The 21,445-nt window shown below is 34.4% G+C and overlaps 2 protein-coding genes across 2 annotated transcripts; both read right to left on the reverse strand.

Annotated features, from left to right (window-relative positions):
• Nucleotides 1-7,027: 7,027 nt before the first annotated feature.
• Nucleotides 7,028-16,467, reverse strand: LOC128551242 (uncharacterized). Its single transcript, XM_053531993.1, has 2 exons — nucleotides 16,315-16,467; nucleotides 7,028-7,239 (listed from the first exon to the last, which is right to left on the reverse strand). Exons 1-2 carry the CDS (start codon nucleotides 16,454-16,456, stop codon nucleotides 7,037-7,039), a joined length of 345 nt encoding a protein of 114 aa, XP_053387968.1. The 5' UTR covers nucleotides 16,457-16,467; the 3' UTR covers nucleotides 7,028-7,036.
• Nucleotides 16,468-19,516: 3,049 nt separating this feature from the next.
• Nucleotides 19,517-20,764, reverse strand: LOC128551005 (multiple epidermal growth factor-like domains protein 10). The gene has a single exon (XM_053531243.1). It carries the CDS (start codon nucleotides 20,762-20,764, stop codon nucleotides 19,517-19,519), a length of 1,248 nt encoding a protein of 415 aa, XP_053387218.1.
• Between the last annotated feature and the right edge of the window lie 681 nt (nucleotides 20,765-21,445).

Consider the following 21,445-nt stretch of genomic DNA (forward strand, 5'->3'; position numbering starts at 1 on the left):
CCTATTCATTATAACTGAGCTTGAAGTGTAATATGGTCTGTGTGACTAAGGAAATGGGGCGGGGGGGGGGGGGGGGGTGAGTAGGTATAAGGAAGAAAAAAAGAAATGCAACAAAGGACCTGAAACTATTTCCAAATAAATTTGATATGATAATAAAATAAGAATTAGGAAATGAGTAAGTGCGCTGTTGTATGAGAACTGTGACATGATTTGCCATTATTTCCTGTTAAATTTTAACAAAGTTAATCTAAAAAATAAGGTTTCAGTTAACTATGTCAAATGTATGCATAGCATTTCCGTATTGATTTAGTGGTATTATATGGTCTCGAAAACGCTTTAGATGCAGACATATTCCCCTTACATCATTGACTATCAGCAAAATAAAATAATACTTTATATAATTGTTGTTTAACTTTTTTGGTAACTTTTGACTTCTGTACCAGTAAATGTCAAGGACGGGTGCAGGGGGTAGGGCCAAGCCTCTTCAACCCCCCTCCCCTCCTCTTATGCCACCACCACCCCACAAACAAATTTCGGCGAGCATATATATCTGATAACCGTATCAATGTTGAATTTTTGTCATCTATAATTTTTACGATTTTCTTGATTTTATTTTCTGTTTGTATGACGCCATCATTGACCACACCCATTTTTTATCAAATATGTAGTCTTATAATAATATCAAAGAAAAAAATCATGTTAGTTTTTTTCTGTAAAGATGCTACAGTATACAACTGCAATGAATGATCGATATAATTATGCATTATGATTTCTGAAACCTGATGTATGACGTAATTAAAGCGAAAATGACTGTTATATTTCGATCTTCTCAGATTGTTCAGCACGACTTTTATGTCGTGTTATTGGTACTGTTTAGTTTCTCAGCTGGAACATATCGGCCTGGGTGGTTCCAATACTCCCGCTTTCATAGCTTTGGGTATTGTATAATTACCCCTTGGATATGATGCCTGCTTTTTAATTTTGTCTTTCGGTAGTTCCTGTGATATGCAGGCTCCATAACCTAAGATCCCCTTTCTAAGTTCCAGCTGGTTTAGTTCTACTAATTGTTTTCTCGTTTAGGGCAAACCCATTATTTTACTGTGGGACAATACGCCGCTTCCCATGGAATTACATGCAAGTGTACCATTGAAGGTTCCATGTGCACCGCCGTATGAACACATCTGCGGATGTCTCTAAATTATTTTTGTACTTGTAGCATGTGTAAATGTTTAGTTCTGCTCAACCCGGGACTAAAGGGCGTGGACGGTAGCATGCATTTCCACTACCGTCAGTGATAGGCTCAATCAAACCGAGCTGCAACATTTTCGTTTTTGTCATGTTGAGCGACCTGTGGAGTTTCCACTTGTTCTATTTTCACTGTCATGTTCCTGTTTCCAACTATCATTAGTGATTATCAAATGATGGAATTCCCTTTATGACGAAGACATAAAAGTCGAAATTAGTAAAGAATGTGTTGTCTTGGTAATTTTAAATCCTTTTGATCTTTATAATATTAATAATATCTGAGGCAATATATACAGAAGTATAATATACTTTATAAATAAAAAAAAGTGTCTATTTGCTTTCCAGATATTGTTGTTTGGTTTAGTTCTTACAAGTTATGTTGGTTATATGTCTTCAGTAAATAATTATATATTTTCTATTGGCGTTTGTGTTCTTGCAAATCCCTGAACCACTCTTACGATTTTCTAGATGATTTGCAAGAAGTCCCAGTTTGGTTTATACAAGTATAAACACACAAAATTATCTGAGCTTTTCAAAGATGTATAATTTAATATATTTTCTTTTATCATTTGCATTGAAATGATTGTTAAACCTGACCAAGAACTTATGCATATATATTATGCATATATATTATTTAGATAGATAAGCGGCCGATATACTCGTAAATAATCAATAAAAGTAATGCGGAAATAGAACGACGGATTAATCTGCTTCAGTGAAAACTGTCATTATTGAACTTGCAGTATCCAGAATACGGTTGTATCCTTCTGGCTTACCCAGTAACCAAATAATTTTAGAAGTAAGTCAAGAAGAGGTGGGTTCGGTTTTAAATATTAGTTCATTATACTCCAAAAATATTAATAAATCTAAAGATAGTGACGGTGCGACGTTAACTGCAAAAAAAAAAATAAATAAATTAATAAATCTTTCCAGTATCTATCCAGTATTCTTACATATAGTTCATTCAGAGTTCTTGTTCTAATCAAGAAACCAAACTGTCCTGCGGTGCATTTCGTTTTCCCTAACGTTTTCTTTAAACGTTGATCATGATAGAATGAGATTTCATCCTAAAAAGATAAACACATGTTTACTTATCATTACTTAGAACTATTTCAACTAAACAGTTACAACATCTGCATGAATACTGGAATTAACAATAAATACTGGAATTAACAATATCTCCATGAATACTAGAATAATTATACATATGCATTATACAAGAGCTGTCATAGGGCAGCAGCGCTCGACTATTCAACAATCGAGGATGCAGGGTTTGGGAACCCGTGCAATGCGTAACAGCCCGTAACAGCGGACAGGTGTGTGAAGTTACAATCCGTTCCTATTAGCGGGTAATGAGATACCAGCTTACATACAAAAACTTAACCGAACAATGCTTAATTAGCATTACAATACAATTAAATACAGCATTTTGAATAATATACACAATGTGCTGTATCTTTTATATAAAATACACTAAAAAGAAAGCTGTTACTTTTCCACAGGATTACTCTATACCGTTCTAAAGACCAGTATTCCAGTTAACCGGTAATAGAAAAATAAATCGTTATCGTCATTACCAGTGCCTTCAGCATTACAAATGATAAAATATAAAATAATAATACAATGACAAAAAGGAGACAAGTTAGGCTTACCAATCTGCGGGAATGAATGGCTTTCAGTTTCACTCAACACACTATATCTCTAAATTCTCTTCTATCTCCAGTGATGGTTGTGACAAGTTAACTGAAAATTAAGATCATGCACATAACATAAGATAGGTGAACATTATTATTTTATAAAAGAAGTCAAAAACATTTGCTGCTATTTTGATCATTCGCGAATACATATGACAACTTGATCATAATTGCCAAATTACAAACGCCCTATTTAAATAAGAATAGGGTGAATCCTATTATAAGATACCATGAATACAACCATTTTAAACCAATAATTAACCTGTGAACCCTTACTGTTTGTCATAATTTATCAAAAATATCACTTCTCTTAGAAAACATGTCTTCCCTTCTCAACTGAAATCACGGTTTTTCGCGGTTAATATTTACACCAATCTACTAAAATTATCCAAATTACTTTTTATCACCGAAATTCAATCAGGCTACACGGTTATAATAGTTTTATAGTAGTTTGCTATAAAAAGAGTCGGTTTGCTTTCCATGAGTATTAGAAAATAAAAATAAATGTCAGAATATCGATCTTTTTTAACATCTAAAAGACCAACCCTCGTTCCCTTCCGATAAAAAAAACAGATCCTGCTTTTCATTTAAATTATCGTTATATCCATTGAAAATCATATAGTATTGTCTGTTTAGTTTTTATCTTTACCATGATATGTTATAAGTTTTGTTGTTCTTTTTGAAATTTTGTGCGCAATTTTGAAAGAATTTTTCGAATTGTTTTTTAAGACAGACGACGCCAGATTGCGTGTGCGAAATGCGAAAAAAGGCCATCCTTGACATCATTGCTTACACATACCGCATGTTTAGTGTTCAACCCGTTTACAGTTGGACACTACGCTTCTCTCTTTGATTGTGTCTGACGGAAGAAGGGGAGGACTCTTTGATAAGCAGTTTTTAAATCCTACCAGGACTGAATTGTTTTGATATCTGTCTTCGGGCCTGTTTCGTCGGGCCCTTAAGGATGTTTCTCTTGTTGCTCTGTCTTCTGAAAAGGCATTGAGTACATACGTTTTTGGTTCTAAAGGTTTGCTTTTCATATATTTATACACGAGCATTTTTGTGTTTTACATGCCATGCCTTTTTTGTTTCCATTACGTGTGTTAGAGATTCACCTGGAAGGGATTACTTTTATTTACACTGTCCCGTATCTTTGGAACATGGTGGGGGTAAGAGTGAGGTTAGGTGCGCACCATAAACCGGTTTAAGTTCCCCATTGGTGTTTTTGCCACTGACCGTTCCAAGGCGGTGCCCCACTGTGTTCCTTTGTTTGTTCGTTTTGTCCTAATGTGTTGGCTTTGTGTGTGCGCGCGTGTATGTGTGTGTGTGTGTTTGTGGTGTGCGCGTCTGCGTGCTGTGGGTTTCGTTTTGGGGAGGCTGTTTTTTTTGGTACGTGGCATTCCCTGTTTGAGTCTTTGTTTTTTTTTTTTTAAAAATAAACGCTTTTGTTTTGTTCCGTAAATTATATATATATATATATATATATATATATATATATATATATATATATATATATATATATATACATATATATATATATATATATTCTTCCATTGAGCATTGTTTAAGTTGATATTACACAAATTATCTCAAAAAAACAGTTAAAGGTATCTTTTAAGATTTTCCATTGGGATGCCACTAAGACTTACTCTCAATATCGTGCAGAAAGCCCGGTCCTACTAATAAATACTATATTGTGATTTTTTTCGTTGCAGATTCAACTTGTTTATGTGTGTTAAACATGACTGGCTCGACGAACGAATTGAAGGCCATTGTCATTTTGTTGAACACCACCCAAATGGCGAGAATATTATAGTGCGCTAACGAGCAAAACCACAAAAAAGTAAATTACAAGATAGCACCAGACATATGCGAGAATAAAGCAGAAATAATACTGTCGATTCAGAAAATATTAAAATACATGCTTCAAAAAGGAACCCTACGGAAGGTCGGTGGTTCTACCCAGGTGCCCGCTCGTGATAAAAAAAATGCACGGAGGAGCACATGGGGTCTTTCTCCACCATCAAAAGCTGGAAAGTCGCCATATGACCTATGATTGTGTCGGTGCGACGTTAAACCCAACAAAAATAAAAAAACTAAAACTAAAAAAGGAACCCGCTTACAAAAGGGACCAATTTGCAACAGAAAGAAACTTTTGATTTGGGCAAATGGTGAGGGGCCTGTTCACTGACGGCAGTGGAAATGTATGCTACATTCCACGCCATTTTTGTTCGCCAAGAAACGTTTTCTTTACCTGATTTTATACTTTCCTATATTTCTTGACGTCGCAAAATGTTTTCATCGACAACTTGTTTAATATGAGGTATAGTGAAAACTGCATGTTGTTTTGAAGAGCAAGTTTATAACCCTTTCAATGTTTTTACAATCATACAACTGCTTTCATAACAGAGACGGCATTTCTGATGCTAAATTAAGAGGAAGAGAAAAGCAAGACAGACAGACGAATACTTATTGACATTAAAAGAAGCAGCTTGTTACTGCATATGTGATGAGTGTACATTACTTCCGCATAAGACTGGGCATTGATAGTGAAATAGGTTCGGTTGTGACAGATTTATTTTACCAAACATGATTTGACAAGCAATATTCTTAAAGCCATGTTTTATTTTTATAAAGGACAAATAGTCATGTACATTGAAATATTTATTAAACAAACACAAATTCATAAAATAGCAAAGATCATAATAAGATAGTAGAAGAACTCTATAAGATTTGTCCTTCGTTATATTCCTTATCACGAACTGTACTTGTAATGTTAGTATAAAGATACAGTTATGTATATACTATTTTAGTCTACAGAGAAGTTGATCACATAAAAGTGATAACGAACTGTCTGCATAGAAATGACAGTTATCTTGCAAATGAAGTGTGCAAAACATATTTCAAGAAGAACACATGGCACTGTTTCCTCCTACTTTTAAAACAAATTGCTCAGTGCATATGCCACCCATTTTGTTTCGTATAAAGCAAGTGGTGAGCTTATTACCTCTCAGAACAAAGCATTTAAAGCAATAAAAATAGCTTTGACTATATTATTTTAAGAAAATTTCAAGTGAAACTAGTTCGAAGGTTCTTTCTCAAATGAGTCTAAGGTTACTGAGGAGAAACCACTTTAAAAGTTCAAAGCCCCTATGACCTTGACCTTTGAATTGACACCATAATCGACAAAGGTCGTCTATTGACAAAGGTTTATGTCTGTGATGTATCAAGGACATATCTTTAATCTTAGTTTCCATGTTTTGGGACAATCACAGCCGAAATTTCTATCTATATCTTTTAGTGTCTCCGTTTGTAGAAAGTGCAAGCAAACGTAACATCCATCTACTATTTCAACTGCTCTCAATTCAGATATTGGCCTTTAATATTTAATTTATCATAGTAAAAGTATAAAATGCTTGAAAATTTTATCTATATTATACAGTTATTTCCTCTGTAAGATATTGAAGAGAATGAAACATCAATGCAAACAGACACTGATCTTTCTTAAAGATGCAAGTTCTAAATCTGTTCAAATATTGTTTCTTTCCATACAAAATTTGAAATATCGAAATGTTTTGTAACATTGTATAACTAAGAATCTAACGGAAACATGTTGTTAATTATTCTTGAATTTCACAATATATACATCAACATTATGTCAAAGTCTTGATTAAATAGATTATAAATGAAATGGTACATACCTCTGAAAAGTTTGTATAACACATTTACTTCCAATTTTCTATATCATGGCTCACAGTCCATTTCTATAAATGTATCCTTTCATTACGGTTTATATCCGTACATGACTACACTATGGCACAAGGTTCGAAAATATAGCATGCGCATATCACAGTCTAAATTAATATATTTTACTATAATTATTACAGAAAAAAGCAGTGAAATTATAATACCATGCAATTCATAACATTTCAATTAAAATTGAACATTTTCTCGTCTGCTTCATAAACAGGAAGGGACGGAAAGTAGCTTTCCTCCCGTACAAATACCGTATTTATTGTATACTGCCCTGGGGATCTATATAAAACTTGACAAAATATTATCATGAACTGATATAATGATCTAAGTACAAATGTCCTTCATTCTCGGAAACATGATCCGGACGGCAACGTTTTATTATCAATCTCTTCGTATTCATTTGTGTTTTGTGAAACAGAATATATCGGATGAATATACATGTAACTGTTTGTTCTGGTGCCTTCTCGGCAGACTGCATCGTGTTTTGTATTCCCTGAAAGTCCTTCTTCAGTCTGGTCTTCATTTGGCTCTGCATACACATGACCTGAGAATAAGAAAGTATCTGCTTTTTACTGAAACAAAAGACAATCTGTTACACGCTCTTATACCACATGCGATTCTTTAAACAATTTCAGTTAATTTGATTACTAACTTAAGATGCGATTCCAATATATGCAAGGAGTATAAAGGTATCTTAATGTACTTGTGACAAGGATGGACGTACCGGCGACAATAACTTTCAGAACAAATCAACACCCTTTACAATATTTACAAATTTATTTACATAAAATGATTTTTAACAATGAATAAATGATAAATAGAAAAAAAACAACTGATTATAAGAAAGAAAAAAAAAGGAAATCAGAGTTCAGTATCTCTTGATACAAAGTTCACTGACAATTCCGTTGTAACGTGACGTGGCACAGTTGTTTCAGTTAATTTCGAACTTTAAGTAGCACAAAAATATAACATATCTTCATGTAAAGTCCCTTTAAACCGTGAATACGTTGACTCCGTTTTGGCTCCCTATGATGGTAGGTGACTGCATCCCTGAGCTGACTTCAGAGGATAACAAAAATCATCGTCTTTGCGGTTTACGGCACAACCATGGGACGAAAGCTCTGCGCTGGGAAAATCACATCCAGGCGAGTGGATACAAGTGAACCTCGGGTATTGTACTTCCGGGCTGTGACATCATCACCAGGTAAAAAATCGTCTGGCGGAGGAAGCTAAAATATATAACATATGGTAAGCACCATAGCAAAACAAATAAGTCAGGGCATAAAACTGCTCCTTTGGGTACACCATACCTCCGTAGGCTCCCATAAATGATACGTGCTACTTATACAAAATATATGTGCTACTAAGTTCCTACGTCACGTGAGTAAAATACGTCACTAATTACTTCCATTATTACAAAAATTAATTACTTAAAAGACTAAAGTTAAAGTATGAAAGAGATATGAAAAGTTTATGATGAAAAATTATAGATAAGGAAATGATAAACTGCAGCTATTATTTACAACTACAACTTAACAAAATTCAATGCAAATCAAACGTTATACCATAGTTGGCATCAATATAACATCAAATGCCATACACAAAACGGACGCTGTTTAGATGTGCTATAGACTGGCACACAATTAATTTCAAATTAAAATAACATATTACATACATATATATATATGTACATGTATAGTGCATACATGGTACTAGACTTGCGATATAGATTTATACATTACAGTGCAATGCAGTATCGACGTTCCATAACAACGAAATGTTTGACATATGTTTTTGAAACAGTACTTTACAATTATCATGTTACACAAATTTCAGTACAAATCTTACAGCTTATAGAAACGAAACATTTTAGACTCCTCTTTCGAAATAATTTACAAAAGCCTGAAAATTTTTTATAAATAATCCTGACAAACCGAAACTAGCCAAAATCACAAGCCGAAAAGTAAATGTTGCAAAATTATGCAGAATGAACAAAAAATTACTAAATAAAAATCGTAATTCAAAAATTATACAAAAATCTAACAAATCAACTTCTTACCTCGATCGAGCATAAATTTCAAGCAAGAAAAATCAGTTTGACATAGATTCGTCTAATGTCGAAATGTGGTGTGCGCTAGGCATATCTAGTCCAGTCTATTTGTAGGGTAATGTCCCGCCAAATACTAAATTTCATGGGACTCACGACTAATGCGTGGACTCCGACTATTTGCTTTTCCACGGGAATCATGATATAGCCGGGAAATCTGACTACTTTGGCGCGGATTGAAATTGACAATTTGAGGCCCGTTATAGTGGTTTTGGGGATGAAAACACAAATTACTGAAGTTCATAAAATATCAACTTTTTTATTACTGAACCGAATTTAATAAAAATTATATAGAAATTTAAGTTATGAAATACAGAAAAACATTAGAGGTATGTTATACGTAAAATCAGACATTTACCTCAATAACTCAAAAATTAACAAAAAGATGATGCAATACCTGCATTTAGACTACAGATACAATAAGGCCCGTATGTCAGTTTGTGACACACGTCCCCCCTTAGAAAGAAAATTTATAATTTTCTTAAATGAAAACAAAACGACATACTGTAAAAAGAAACAAAAAATACACTGTCACTGTCTGTACACCATACAATATAGCCACCTGTCTACACTCTACTCAAATAATCTGCGCCTACATTTTCTCTACCAGGAATTGCTCTCATACTGGTCCTGTATGGCTGTAATGCCAATGCCCATCTCATCAACCTGGAATTGCTAAGTTTCGCTTCATTCAAATAAGTGAGCGGCTGATGATCTGTTTCTAAGACAAAGTCTTTACCGAACAAATACCGGTGAAGCTTAGCTACTGCCCATACTATCGCTAAACACTCCTTCTCTATCACTGAGTAGTTTTGCTCCCTAGGTAGTAATTTCCTACTAGCATACGCTACAGGTAATTTCTCTCCATCACTCTCCTGAAGCAATACTAAGCCTAAACCTACATTTGAAGCATCTATTCTCAAAATAAAAGTCTGATCTAAATCTGGCAACTTCAAAATAAGCGGACCCATTAAGCTAGCCTTCAAAGTCTGGAAAGCCTTTTCTTGACTTTCACCCCACTCTACAAGATTCGGCTGACCCTTTTCGTCAAATATGTGAGTGGAACTGTAATGGCGGCAAAATTTGGGATAAACTTTCTGTTAAATCCGACTACACCTAAGAATGAACGTATTGCCTTCTTGGTTTTCAGTCTCTCGGCTTTCTATATGACCTGTACCTTATTTTGCACTGGCTCAAGGGTCTCGACATCTCCTATCATGTGCCCTTAACATTCTAACTTCTGAAAACCTATAAAACACTTAGTCGGTTTTGCTGTTAATTTAGCCTCTCTTAGTCTGGTTAACAACTCATTAAGAGCTATTACATGTTCTGACCATGTGATTGTATACACCAGGATATCATCAATGAAGCTATCCGAGTGTCCAATGTCCTTCAAAACCTTCCGCATCAGTCTACAAAACGTTGCAGGTGCGTTAACTAATCCAAAGGGCATCTTACGGAATTGAAACAGACCTTTCGGGGTTTCAAAAGCAGTCATGGGTTTTGCCTTTTCAGACAAAGGAACCTGCCAGTAACCTTTGCTCAAGTCTAGTTTAGAAAAATATCTATACTTAGATAGTTTTGAAAACATCTCCTCCATGGCTGGCATAGGTTCAGCATCGAAAACCGTCAGTTTGTTGACCTGGCGAAAATCTATACAGAACCTAATACTGTTATCGTTTATCCTTATGAGGACAATAGGGGAGGAAAATGGAGCATTTGATGGTTTGATTACTCCAAACTCAAATATTTTATCTACTTCCTCTTTCACTACTGGCTGTGAATGAAAAGGAACAGGATAACCCTTTACTTTTATCGGATCTGTAGTTGAGCACTGGATATCATGTTCAACTAAGTTAGTATTCCCAGGAATATCTGTCAGTACATCTGAGAAATTTTCTAACAAATCTACTGTTTCCTGTTTACATTCTACTGGTAACTCTGGATTTATCTCTACATCTTTGTACGTTTCTGTACCCTGCTTTATAGGACACAAAACTATATCCTTTTCTACTCTACTCGAAAACTCATCACTACTTTCATTCGGATCTAATCTGTCATAATCTCTCTTATCCTCCTCTACAATAGCTGCTCCAACCTTACTTAATACACCATAATCTGGTACAGACTTACTATCATCCTTCCTTTCACAGTACTGTTTCAGCATGTTTGCGTGAAAAGTTTTCAACTTTCCGTCTACATCTAACCTTTCCTTCTCTACTTCTAATCTACTATGTCTTTCATCACGTTCCCTAATCTACTCTTCCTTAACAAAGTTACGTAACTCCTCTCCTTCATAACCTAACTCCTGTCCTACCTTCGTTAACTCTACTACACTAGTCATGTTTAAATGATTACACTACGTTAACACTATATAACACTAGAGTACAACAGCTAGCTACTATAACAACCTCAGGCACTAGTTAAACAATCGTGAGGGAATACTAGACTACACTAGTTTACACTAAGGCTCTACAATTACCCCTGAAGCCAGAACAAAATACTATACTCTACGTATATACTAAACAAACGTCCTCACTAAAATAAAAATACACTATGTTGCGCAACAGTACTATGTGTCAATTAAGGTTGCATAGGCAACAATCAACAATGTACAGTGACAGAAGGCTGTAACAATACCCTAGCCCTATCAAATAACAATCAACTGTAACTGGTGTTAACACTTTAGTGTAACAAATAAAACAAAAATAAACAAAATTGCTTTTTCTTATGATCAAGTGTATGTATAACACAAATGTGTATCACATAAACAAAAGAGTAGGTTAAAAGTATATGCAAGTAAACAAGCTTGCTAACACACACAAATTAAAATACTGTATCTAGTATGTATACAGTACACTAATACATAATAGGATCACTGGGAGAAGTAGGGCAACGCACAAGTAAGAGTGAGTAGGATAACTCTCCTTGTCAAGGGCGGTCACTCTCAGCACAGATATAAGGTGGCTTAATCACAAAGTGACCCAAAATAAACCCAAAAGTAAAATAAAAGGAACAAACTCACCCCAGAATCCAAGTGTCGTATGCAACTGTCTATCAGTCTGTGACCACTGAAGCTGGTTAGCTGAAGCTATGGATCTGTCTTGTCTTGTCTGAGGTAAGACGCCACTCTGAAAAATGAATAAAACTATTATATGTGAAACAATAGAACAAAACAAGAGGAATCTTTACAAATTATTGCTGCAGTTTAATGATAGTTAATAATGTTCGAATAGCTACTGTGTCTGGTCGACCAATCCCACTTCTGACACCATTTGTGACAAGGATGGACGTACCGGCGACAATAACTTTCAGAACAAATCAACACCCTTTACAAATTTATTTACATAAAATGATTATTAACAATGAATAAATGATAAATAGAAAAAAAAACTGATTATAAGAAAGAAAAAAAGAAAATCAGAGTTCAGTATCTCTAGATACAAAGTTCACTGACAATTCCGTTGTAAAGTGACGTGGCACAGTTGTTTCAGTTAATTTCGAACTTTAAGTAGCACAAAAAATATAACATATCTTCATGTAAAGTCTCTTTAAACCGTGAATACGTTGACTCCGTTTTGGCTCCCTATGATGGTAGGTGATTGCATCCCTGAGCTGACTTCAGAGGATAACAAAAATCATCGTCTTTGCGGTTTACGGCACAACCATGGGACGAAAGCTCTGCGCTGGGAAAATCACATCCAGGCGAGCGAAGACAAGTGAACCTCAGGTATTGTACTTCCGGGTTGTGACATTATCACCAGGTAAAAATCGTCTGGCGGAAGAAGCTAAAATATATAACATATGGTAAGCACCATAGCAAAACAAATAAGTCAGGGCATAAAACTGCTCCTTTGGGTACACCATACCTCCGTAGGCTCCCATAAATGATACGTGCTACTTATACAAAATATATGTGGTACTAAGTTCCTACGTCACGTGAGTAAAATACGTCACTAATTACTTCCATTATTACAAAAATTAATTACTTAAAAGACTAAAGTTAAAGTATGAAAGAGATATGAAAAGTTTATGATGAAAAATTATAGATACGGAAATGATAAACTGCAGCTATTATTTAAAACTACAACTTAACAAAATTCAATGCAAATCAAACATTATACCATAGTTGGCATCAATATAACGTCAATTGCCATACACAAAACGGATGCTGTTTAGATGTGCTATAGACTGGCACACAATTAATTTCAAATTACAATAACATATTACATACATGGTACTAGACTTCCCATATAGATTTATTTATTACAGTGCAATGCAGTATCGGCGTTCCATAACAACGAAATGTTTGACATATGTTTTTGAAACAGTACTTTACAATTATCACGTTACACAAATTTCAGTACAAATCTTACAGCTTATAGAAACGAAACATTTTAGACTCCTCTTTCGAAATAATTTACAAAAGCCTGAAAAAAAAATTAATAAATAATCCTGACAAACCGAAACTAGCCAAAATCACATGCCGAAAAGTAAATGTTGCAAAATTATGCAGAATGAACAAAAATTTACTAAATAAAAATCGTAATTCAAAAATTATACAAAAATCTAACAAATAAACTTCTTATCTCGATCGAGCATAAATTTCTAGCAAGAAAAATCAGTTAGACATAGATTCGTCTAATGTCGAAATGTGGTGTGCGCTAGGCATATCTAGTCCAGTCTATTTGTAGGGTAATATCCCGCCAAGTACTAAATTTCATGGGACTCACGACTAATGCGTGGACTCCGACTATTTGCTTTTCCACGGGAATCATGATATAGCCGGGAAATCTGACTACTTTGGCGCGGATTGAAATTGACAATTTGAGGCCCGTTATAGTGGTTTTTGGGATGAAAACACAAATTACTGAAGTTCATAAAATATCAACTTTCTTATTACTGAACCGAATTTAATAACATTTATATAGAAATTTAAGTTATGAAATACAGAAAAACATTAGAGGTATGTTATACGTAAAATCAGACATTTACCTCAATAACTCAAAAATTTACAAAAAGATGATGCAATACCTGCATTTACACTACAGATACAATAAGGCCCGTATGTCAGTTTGTGACAGTACTTAATGAACTTTCTTACAAATGGAAACTTCTTTTCAAATGTGAACGTTAAACGTATGCCTATTCATTATGTACATGATAATTACTATGTATTCCGATGTTAAACAATTCTGCTTCAGATAAGTACATGTAAAGATAAGGTATGATTCACAATAAGTTTAAAAAATGGGAATTAGGTATGATTCACAGTTTATAAAATGGGACTTTGCAATGAATACTATAACTAACAATGGGTTTTATCATTTCAGGAAATTAATTTCTATTATTTGAATTAAATAAAGATAATCTCGTTTATGTCAAAATCATAATTAATTTTATGCCATTTTGTGTTCTTTATAATTTTATTAAATTGCCGAAGTAAACAAAGCAATATTATTAATTGAAATTAAATTCAGTGAAGACTTTTGCAGACGTAGATGCAATTTCACAACTTGAACTTGAACTATATAGATAGTGAGTGAATTTATACGAACATATCACCACTCTAACATAAGATCAGTCAAATTACGACAAAGCCCCTAACTCTACAGTGAACAAATCTACAACATATCAACTATTGACTAACAAAACATTGGTTTCAAGCCTGCTTTATATACACGCCGAGCTGCATTTTATCGTTGAACTGTTTCAACATTTAATACATAATCAACATTTTCAATGTAGTCGAAACAATATGATATTATACTCTTTCTGAAAGTTAGCTGGTCAAGAGAATGCAACGGATAGAGCAGATAAATGGAGATTACTAATAAGGCAGAGTTAGCTCTTTCCAGACATGGGAAACATCAAACAAGATGGAGTTACGCAGTTTGAATACCTACAAATAACAGGTCAGTTACCATAACGACAAAGCACCTAGTAAAACAACTGCATAATCTATTTAAAGCTACTTTCCATGAAATCGCAAGCAGTCTTATCATTTGTCTATATTTTCTTTATGGTTTCAGACTATGCAAATAGCAATTATTTTATTCAAATTCCATTTTGTTACTTTGTAATCGCTTATTTTCCTCGGAGTACCGAAACCTATTTTCAGACGTGAAATTGAAAGTACTAGCTGTCGCTTTTATTTTTATATTTTGATTTTCCAGCTGTTATATTTATTAAATAAGGGTTTGAAATATATTTTAAGAACACTGATAAATCGGAATCAACGCTAGGAACTGAAGTGTGCCATTAGGAATAAGATATACTCTCCTAATTCTATTTACCGTTCGTTTTGTAGAGTTGAGAGCCATTTTCCTTGCCAAACTGAGTATGGCTATTTTCTCAATGTGGCAGAGTATATACTATGCAAACGATAAAACAATTTTATCCTCGTGAAAATCGTGCACTCCCAATCAAGAAGATATTTGAAAAAACCTATGTTATACGCAAAAAGAGCAAAATAATGCTAGTAATGCAATTCAAATACATATTAACATTATTATCATTTGAAAGTGTTTATTAGCAAAAAATATAACAAAAATATAAAATAAAAAATTATTGATCTCCGTTGGAATTCGAACTCACAAAATTTAGATTCTAGAATATCTATTATAAAAATAAGTTATAAAAGGTAGGGTACCCCTCTACTAAAGTGGTTTATTCCAGTAACCTTTCAAATCTATAAATAAAAGTCAAAGCTAGTAATTGCTTTGCTATTTTTTGAACTGCTTAGTAGTTTACCACTGAAATCTTTACAAGTACGCCGAATTTAACAATTATCAATGTTTAACTATTGAAACCAGAATTATTTGACCACGTACAAGTAAAATTATTTTTTTTCTTTAACGAAATTTAATTAGACTGTGGAAAGCAGCTTTAAAATCCGATAACCCAGTAAAATAAGCTTCAACGTCGATACATGCCCGGCCTGCACTTCACATTGGAAATGATACAACATTTGCATTACCACATCTCTCTTAGTCCTTGTAACTCATTGGGATCAGGGAATCTATAATAGTCTCTCTGTCTAAAAAATAACTCTGAAATTTAACTCGTTCACGAGGATATGATGTATCTATAGTAAAGATATAGTGACATAATTTAATAACAATACGCTTTTTCAGACGTAAGATGACTATCAAAGTTATTAGTTAATGTATTATTAAAATGAACAACGTATGTGTTGAGCATATTATCAGGTGGTTAAGATCGCTGACTTCTCTTGCCCTCATCGATGTGGGCGCGAAACCTCGTTTAAGATTTAGAATTGGTCATGTAAGGAAGCCGTCCAAATCACGGCGGTTCTACCCAGGTACCTGTCCATGCCTGAAACAATTCCAGGAGGGGTACCTGGAGTCTTACCACTACAAAGTCAAAACATATCGCATCTCACAAATGATACCACTATGTTATTCGAGAGACTGTATCGTGCAGACACTAACATGTGGATAGAAAAAATTCAGTCATATGCATGTATACTGAAGGTAGAATTTTCAATACCTGAATCTTCCATGATTCTACAAGCTGCTGTTCCATGGTTATATTCAACTGCATTCTTTAAACGTAAAGTAACTTCCTGTCGCTGTTTTCCATTTCGTCTTGAATATAAATCAGATGAGAAACAATATACTTTTGACTTCATGATATATTTATATCAGAATTATTAAATTGTACAGATTAGTTCACTTGATTAGTTTAGTTTATAATAATTTGTTTTTAGCTCGGTTGTGATGAAAGCTTCAAGCTTATTGGAACCACTCTCGAGTCCGCTTTCTGGAAAATCCAGTACTGGTGTCATATGAAAAGTCATGGTCGTGACCCTAGTGGGGCTCGAACCCACGACCCCGGATTGAGCGGCCAACACCTTATCCACTAGACCACCGCTCCCCTTGATTAGATTAATAGGCAAAGTACTTGTTTTCCAATCAGGATACTTATGGTTCAAATACTGCAACCCAACACATATGTAATTAGGCAGATTTTTCTGTTATATAACTAAGAGTATAAACTGGAAAATCAGAGACAAATATTGAAGAAACAGTTATTTTAAATTCTATTTCCAGAGTAATCATAGCATCATCGTTCTTTCCTCTTATGTGCACCACCATATATAGGATTTTATGAAATCATATTTAGTAGCAAATATATTTAAATATTACTAGTACCATTGAAGAACTGATGATTTACACCGGAATAATGAAAGCTCATTTAATTGAATCTGTCATAGTTTTGCCATTGATACCATATTTGATAATAACAATAGAAGTAGATAACGATCAGGCCATTACAAAAAATCCGTTTAATATGTATGAGTGTTTTTCAGTTGGTGAAATCATTTTTTTTCTTGTCATTTTACCAGCTTTAAAGATTCTCTAATCTCTATGTAGACGGCAATCTTTACAAAAAGTTCACATTATTTAATGGTATTTCTGATAGTTTTACTGCCCTACCTCTTGCGCAGCGGCCGGTCCGTTACTTATAAATTCCGTGTTTCGTTAAATAGAGAGTTGAATTATTTTCAGAACACGAAATAGGTAGTGTAGCCACAAATGAATACAATCAAAATTGAATTCATGTGAAAACATGTTTATTTGTTTCATAGGAAACTTGTGTAAGGACGATGTTCCTGGATCATACACCAAAGGAACGAAAAAATGCAGGCTGATAACAATTATGACTCCTTAGAAAAATGAACCAAAACTCTGGAAATATCTAAAAATTGCATAGAAAACATGGGTGCACGAGCTTTTTTATGGTTTCTTTCGGATATATTTGAAATAAGCTACTTATAAGAAATATGATAGAAATTTGTATTTTTATACGTTTTAGTATAGCCAAGAAAGTTTCTAAAAATAGAAATTAAAGTAAACATAATTTTATGTACATTTTGGAATTTTATAATATCTAATAATTGTTTGTGTCAATTACGTTGTATTCTGTAATGTAGAGGTGAAAAATCAAGAAAACCTAACCAATTTGTAATGAAATTTATTTATAGTTTGCATCAGTTCTTCGTTCTCATATTTGAACACCAATTTCAAATTGGTCATGCACTTATCATGTCCATAAGATTAAAATCACAGACACTTAGAGCTTTGACAAGGTTATATTAGTATTGGTCAGCTATTTTCTGGATATTACAATATATACAATATAGTATATCAGGGTATTTTCAAAATGTCATCAGATACTTAGGAAACTTGTTCATGTTCGTCAGATATGTCTGTGTGATGGTAATATGCAGAAAATTGCTGACCAATACCAATATAAGCTTGTCAAAGCCCCAAGTGTCTGTGATTAAAACGGGCATGGTGACCTATCCGTATGGTCGCTGGAAATGATAGAGGACAGGTTGGAGTAAATGTATTCAAAATTAAAAAAATACCCATAGAGAAAGTCCAGGATATGTCCTTAAATAAGGACATATTCAGAAAAGTCCTATTAATAGATCTACGTTTTTTCTCAAACATAATTATGTTAGCTTCAAACAGTAAAAATAAATGCTTTTCATACAAATGCTTTTTTTCATATATATGTCCTGTTGAAAGGTTCAAAGAAAAACTAAACTCTGTGGGAAATAGTGATAAATACCGTTTCCTGACAAGTATAGTAGTTATAACAACGGCATAGATGACCAGCAAAGCTATAAAAAGCGACATAATCATGGTACCCACATGTCTGGTGGAGCAAGAATTTCGTGCATTTTTTCTCTCTGTTGAAAAACATAAAGACAAATCATTCCAGTCTTTAAATAGAATAAATAAACAATCTAAATTTCTGTATTTTTTTTTCTTCTTAGAAAAACTGGACAGTTTTTATGCTCATCCTCAAAAGGTATGTCCATGTGGGCTTTATATTTCGAAGACTGACTAGTGCACATACTAAATATAATTTAAATTCCTTTATTCCTAGTCAAATTTCACCTTTTAAGTTGTGAGGTGCAAGCATATCATTTCGGAAAAATGTTCATTATCGACGGAAATTAAAATGAATATAAGATGTTGATATAAGTTGCAACAAAATTCTAAAAATAGTTTAATTCCTTTTATTCCTTGTCAAACTTTACGTTCTTTGTTGTAAGAAGCAAACATGTTATTCTGGAAAAATGTACCTTTTTGACTAAAATCAAAATAAATGAATTTAATTAAAATGAATTTGCAACAATTATATTAAAAATATGCATAGTAGTAAACAGAGATGATGAACCAGGCAGTAATATCTTTACCATGTCGGAAAAATATTTTGATATACTTTTTCGTTACTAATTTATGCAGTCACAAAATGCAGTAAATTGAACTGCATGTATTTAATAATAATTAGTACTAATTTTCAAAACCAAAACGATCTTTTCATTGTCTTTCCTTCGCGCCATTTCTCTTTACATTATATAAATATTTTTTTCTTTATGGGACTTTATTTCAAAATGGTATAAACTTGAACTGAAATAGATATCAAAGGTTCTCACTCTGTGAACAAATGGCTCCTTCAAAACCTTCTAGACATCCATGGTCACAGGATCCTGTCTCTCTATGGCATGTTATGTTGCGACAATTAGCACTGCATGAATAACTGCAAACTTCTCCGTAGAAGCCAACCACGTTTTTAGCCAAATTTCCAAAATCAGTCTTACACTTGGCACAAGTACCATTTAAATAGCATATACAGTTAATTGGACAGTCGCATTTATCTCCATTAAAACCAGCTAAGCACCCTTGCCCACAAGTTCCATTATCGCTGTGACAGTCGCTGTGAAGACAATTTTCGGGACATTCCAAAAAGTTCTAGAGCAGCGTATGTTGCAGTGATAAAACTCACTTGTTTTATTTCGCCCGTATCTTCCTATTTTGCACTTTAAACATTCATTAATTTGACCACTTGAACTATCACAACTTTGACATTTCGAATCACACTTCGATTTGCATTTGTTGCTATAAAATCCATCTTCACAAAATTTACAATACCCAGTATCAATATCACAAGCTGTTCCACTTTTACAGTAACTGCATTTGTCCTGGCAAATTTTACCATAAAAACCATTGAAACATGACTTGCATGACCAACTACCTGCACAGTACTGACAATTCTTGCGGCAAGATCTGTTACACTTGGTCCCGTAAAACCCGGATTGGCAGGAATAACAACTTCCATTCCTCAAGCACTCACCTGATAAACAATGTTGAGAACAATGTTCAGAACAGAATATACCGAAATAGCCAGGCTGACAATCGTTGCAATAACCTGACATATTGCATGAGGAGTTAATACAGTTATTGCTACATGTTATATTACAACCATTACCGTAGTAATCAGGAATACATGCATCGCAATGTCCATTCGACCGGCACATGCAATCTAAACACCCATCTGGACAGGACAAATCACAATATCTGCCATGAAATTTAGGAATGCATCCTAACAAGCATGTCCCATCCCGTGTATCACACGTTCCATTATAACAGTTCTCCGGACATGATACGCTGCAATTACCTCCATACATTCCAGGTATGCATTGCTTGCAGTACGTTCCGGTGAAGTTTGCTTTACAGCTTTTAGAGCATACCCCTGTGTCTTGATCACACAATTCTAATAAGCATCCATAAGAGCATTTCTTTTCACATTTTTCTCCGTGAAGTCCATCTTTGCATTTTGTGCACTCCGTAGTGGATAGACAGGAACGGCAGCTGTTGGGACACTCGCTTCTGCAGTCTTTACCCCAGTACCCATCCAAACAATTTATACATTTTGGCCATTTAAAAAGAGGTTTACATTGATGGCAGGTGCCCATTTCCCTGTCGCAAACGTCATCTAAATATCCACTTGGACAAGTCATTCCGTATCTGTGTCCATAATATGAAGGCTTACATTCAGCACAAATACCATTTAACGGGTTACAGTGATTCTCCGAACATCCACTAGAGCACCTCTTACCATAATATCCGTCAACACACATAGTACAGTTTTCGTATGAATTACAAGTCCAACAGCGCATAGGGCAGTCTTGATTACAGGCTGGTCCAAATTTTCCCTGAGTACATGAATTACATGTTTCTTCTATAAAGTTGCCTTGACAACTGCATTTCGCCGTGGTTTGTTCACATACGTTGTCTACGCATCCAAGGGAGCACCTCTGTGTACATGTACGTCCAAAATATCCAGCCTTGCATTCAGTGCATTCATAATACATTGCACAAGAGGCACAGTTCTCGAAACATGGCGAACAAGCAGATCCCAGCCAGTAGAACCCACTGGGACATGCCACGCACAATGTGCCGTTTTGATGGTAACCCTCGTTACATTCCAGACATTCATTTTCTGATGAGCACTTTGTACAACTTTTTGGACATTTTCTACACGACCCGCCGTTACTGAAGTATCCCGTGTTACAATGATAACACTCATCTTTAGAAGAACATACACTGCATCCTTCGGCACAAGGACGGCAGATATTTTCATCGTTGTCAAAATGTTTTAAGTAGAATCCTGCCTTACATTCCGTGCAAGTTCGATTAGATGAACATTATAAGCAATTTGCAGGACAGTTTTCGCACAGCTTTTTATCATTCTGATAATACCCATCCTTGCAGCCGTAACAATAACCGGTCCATTCACATTTACATCCTGGGCTACATAG

Source organism: Mercenaria mercenaria, chromosome 19 (genome assembly GCF_021730395.1).
Source record: "Mercenaria mercenaria strain notata chromosome 19, MADL_Memer_1, whole genome shotgun sequence".
Lineage (NCBI taxonomy): Eukaryota > Metazoa > Mollusca > Bivalvia > Venerida > Veneridae > Mercenaria > Mercenaria mercenaria.

Bases quoted from the DNA above. Each gene is read 5' to 3' on its own strand.
- LOC128551242 (XM_053531993.1), bottom strand. From the start codon at position 16,456: ATGAAGTCAAAAGTATATTGTTTCTCATCTGATTTATATTCAAGACGA. The intron at 7,240-16,314 runs GTATTGAAAATT...TCTTATTCTCAG, and splicing joins TAGAATCATGGAAGATTCAG to GTCATGTGTATGCAGAGCCA.
- LOC128551005 (XM_053531243.1), bottom strand. From the start codon at position 20,764: ATGTGTGTTGACGGATATTATGGTAAGAGGTGCTCTAGTGGATGTTCG.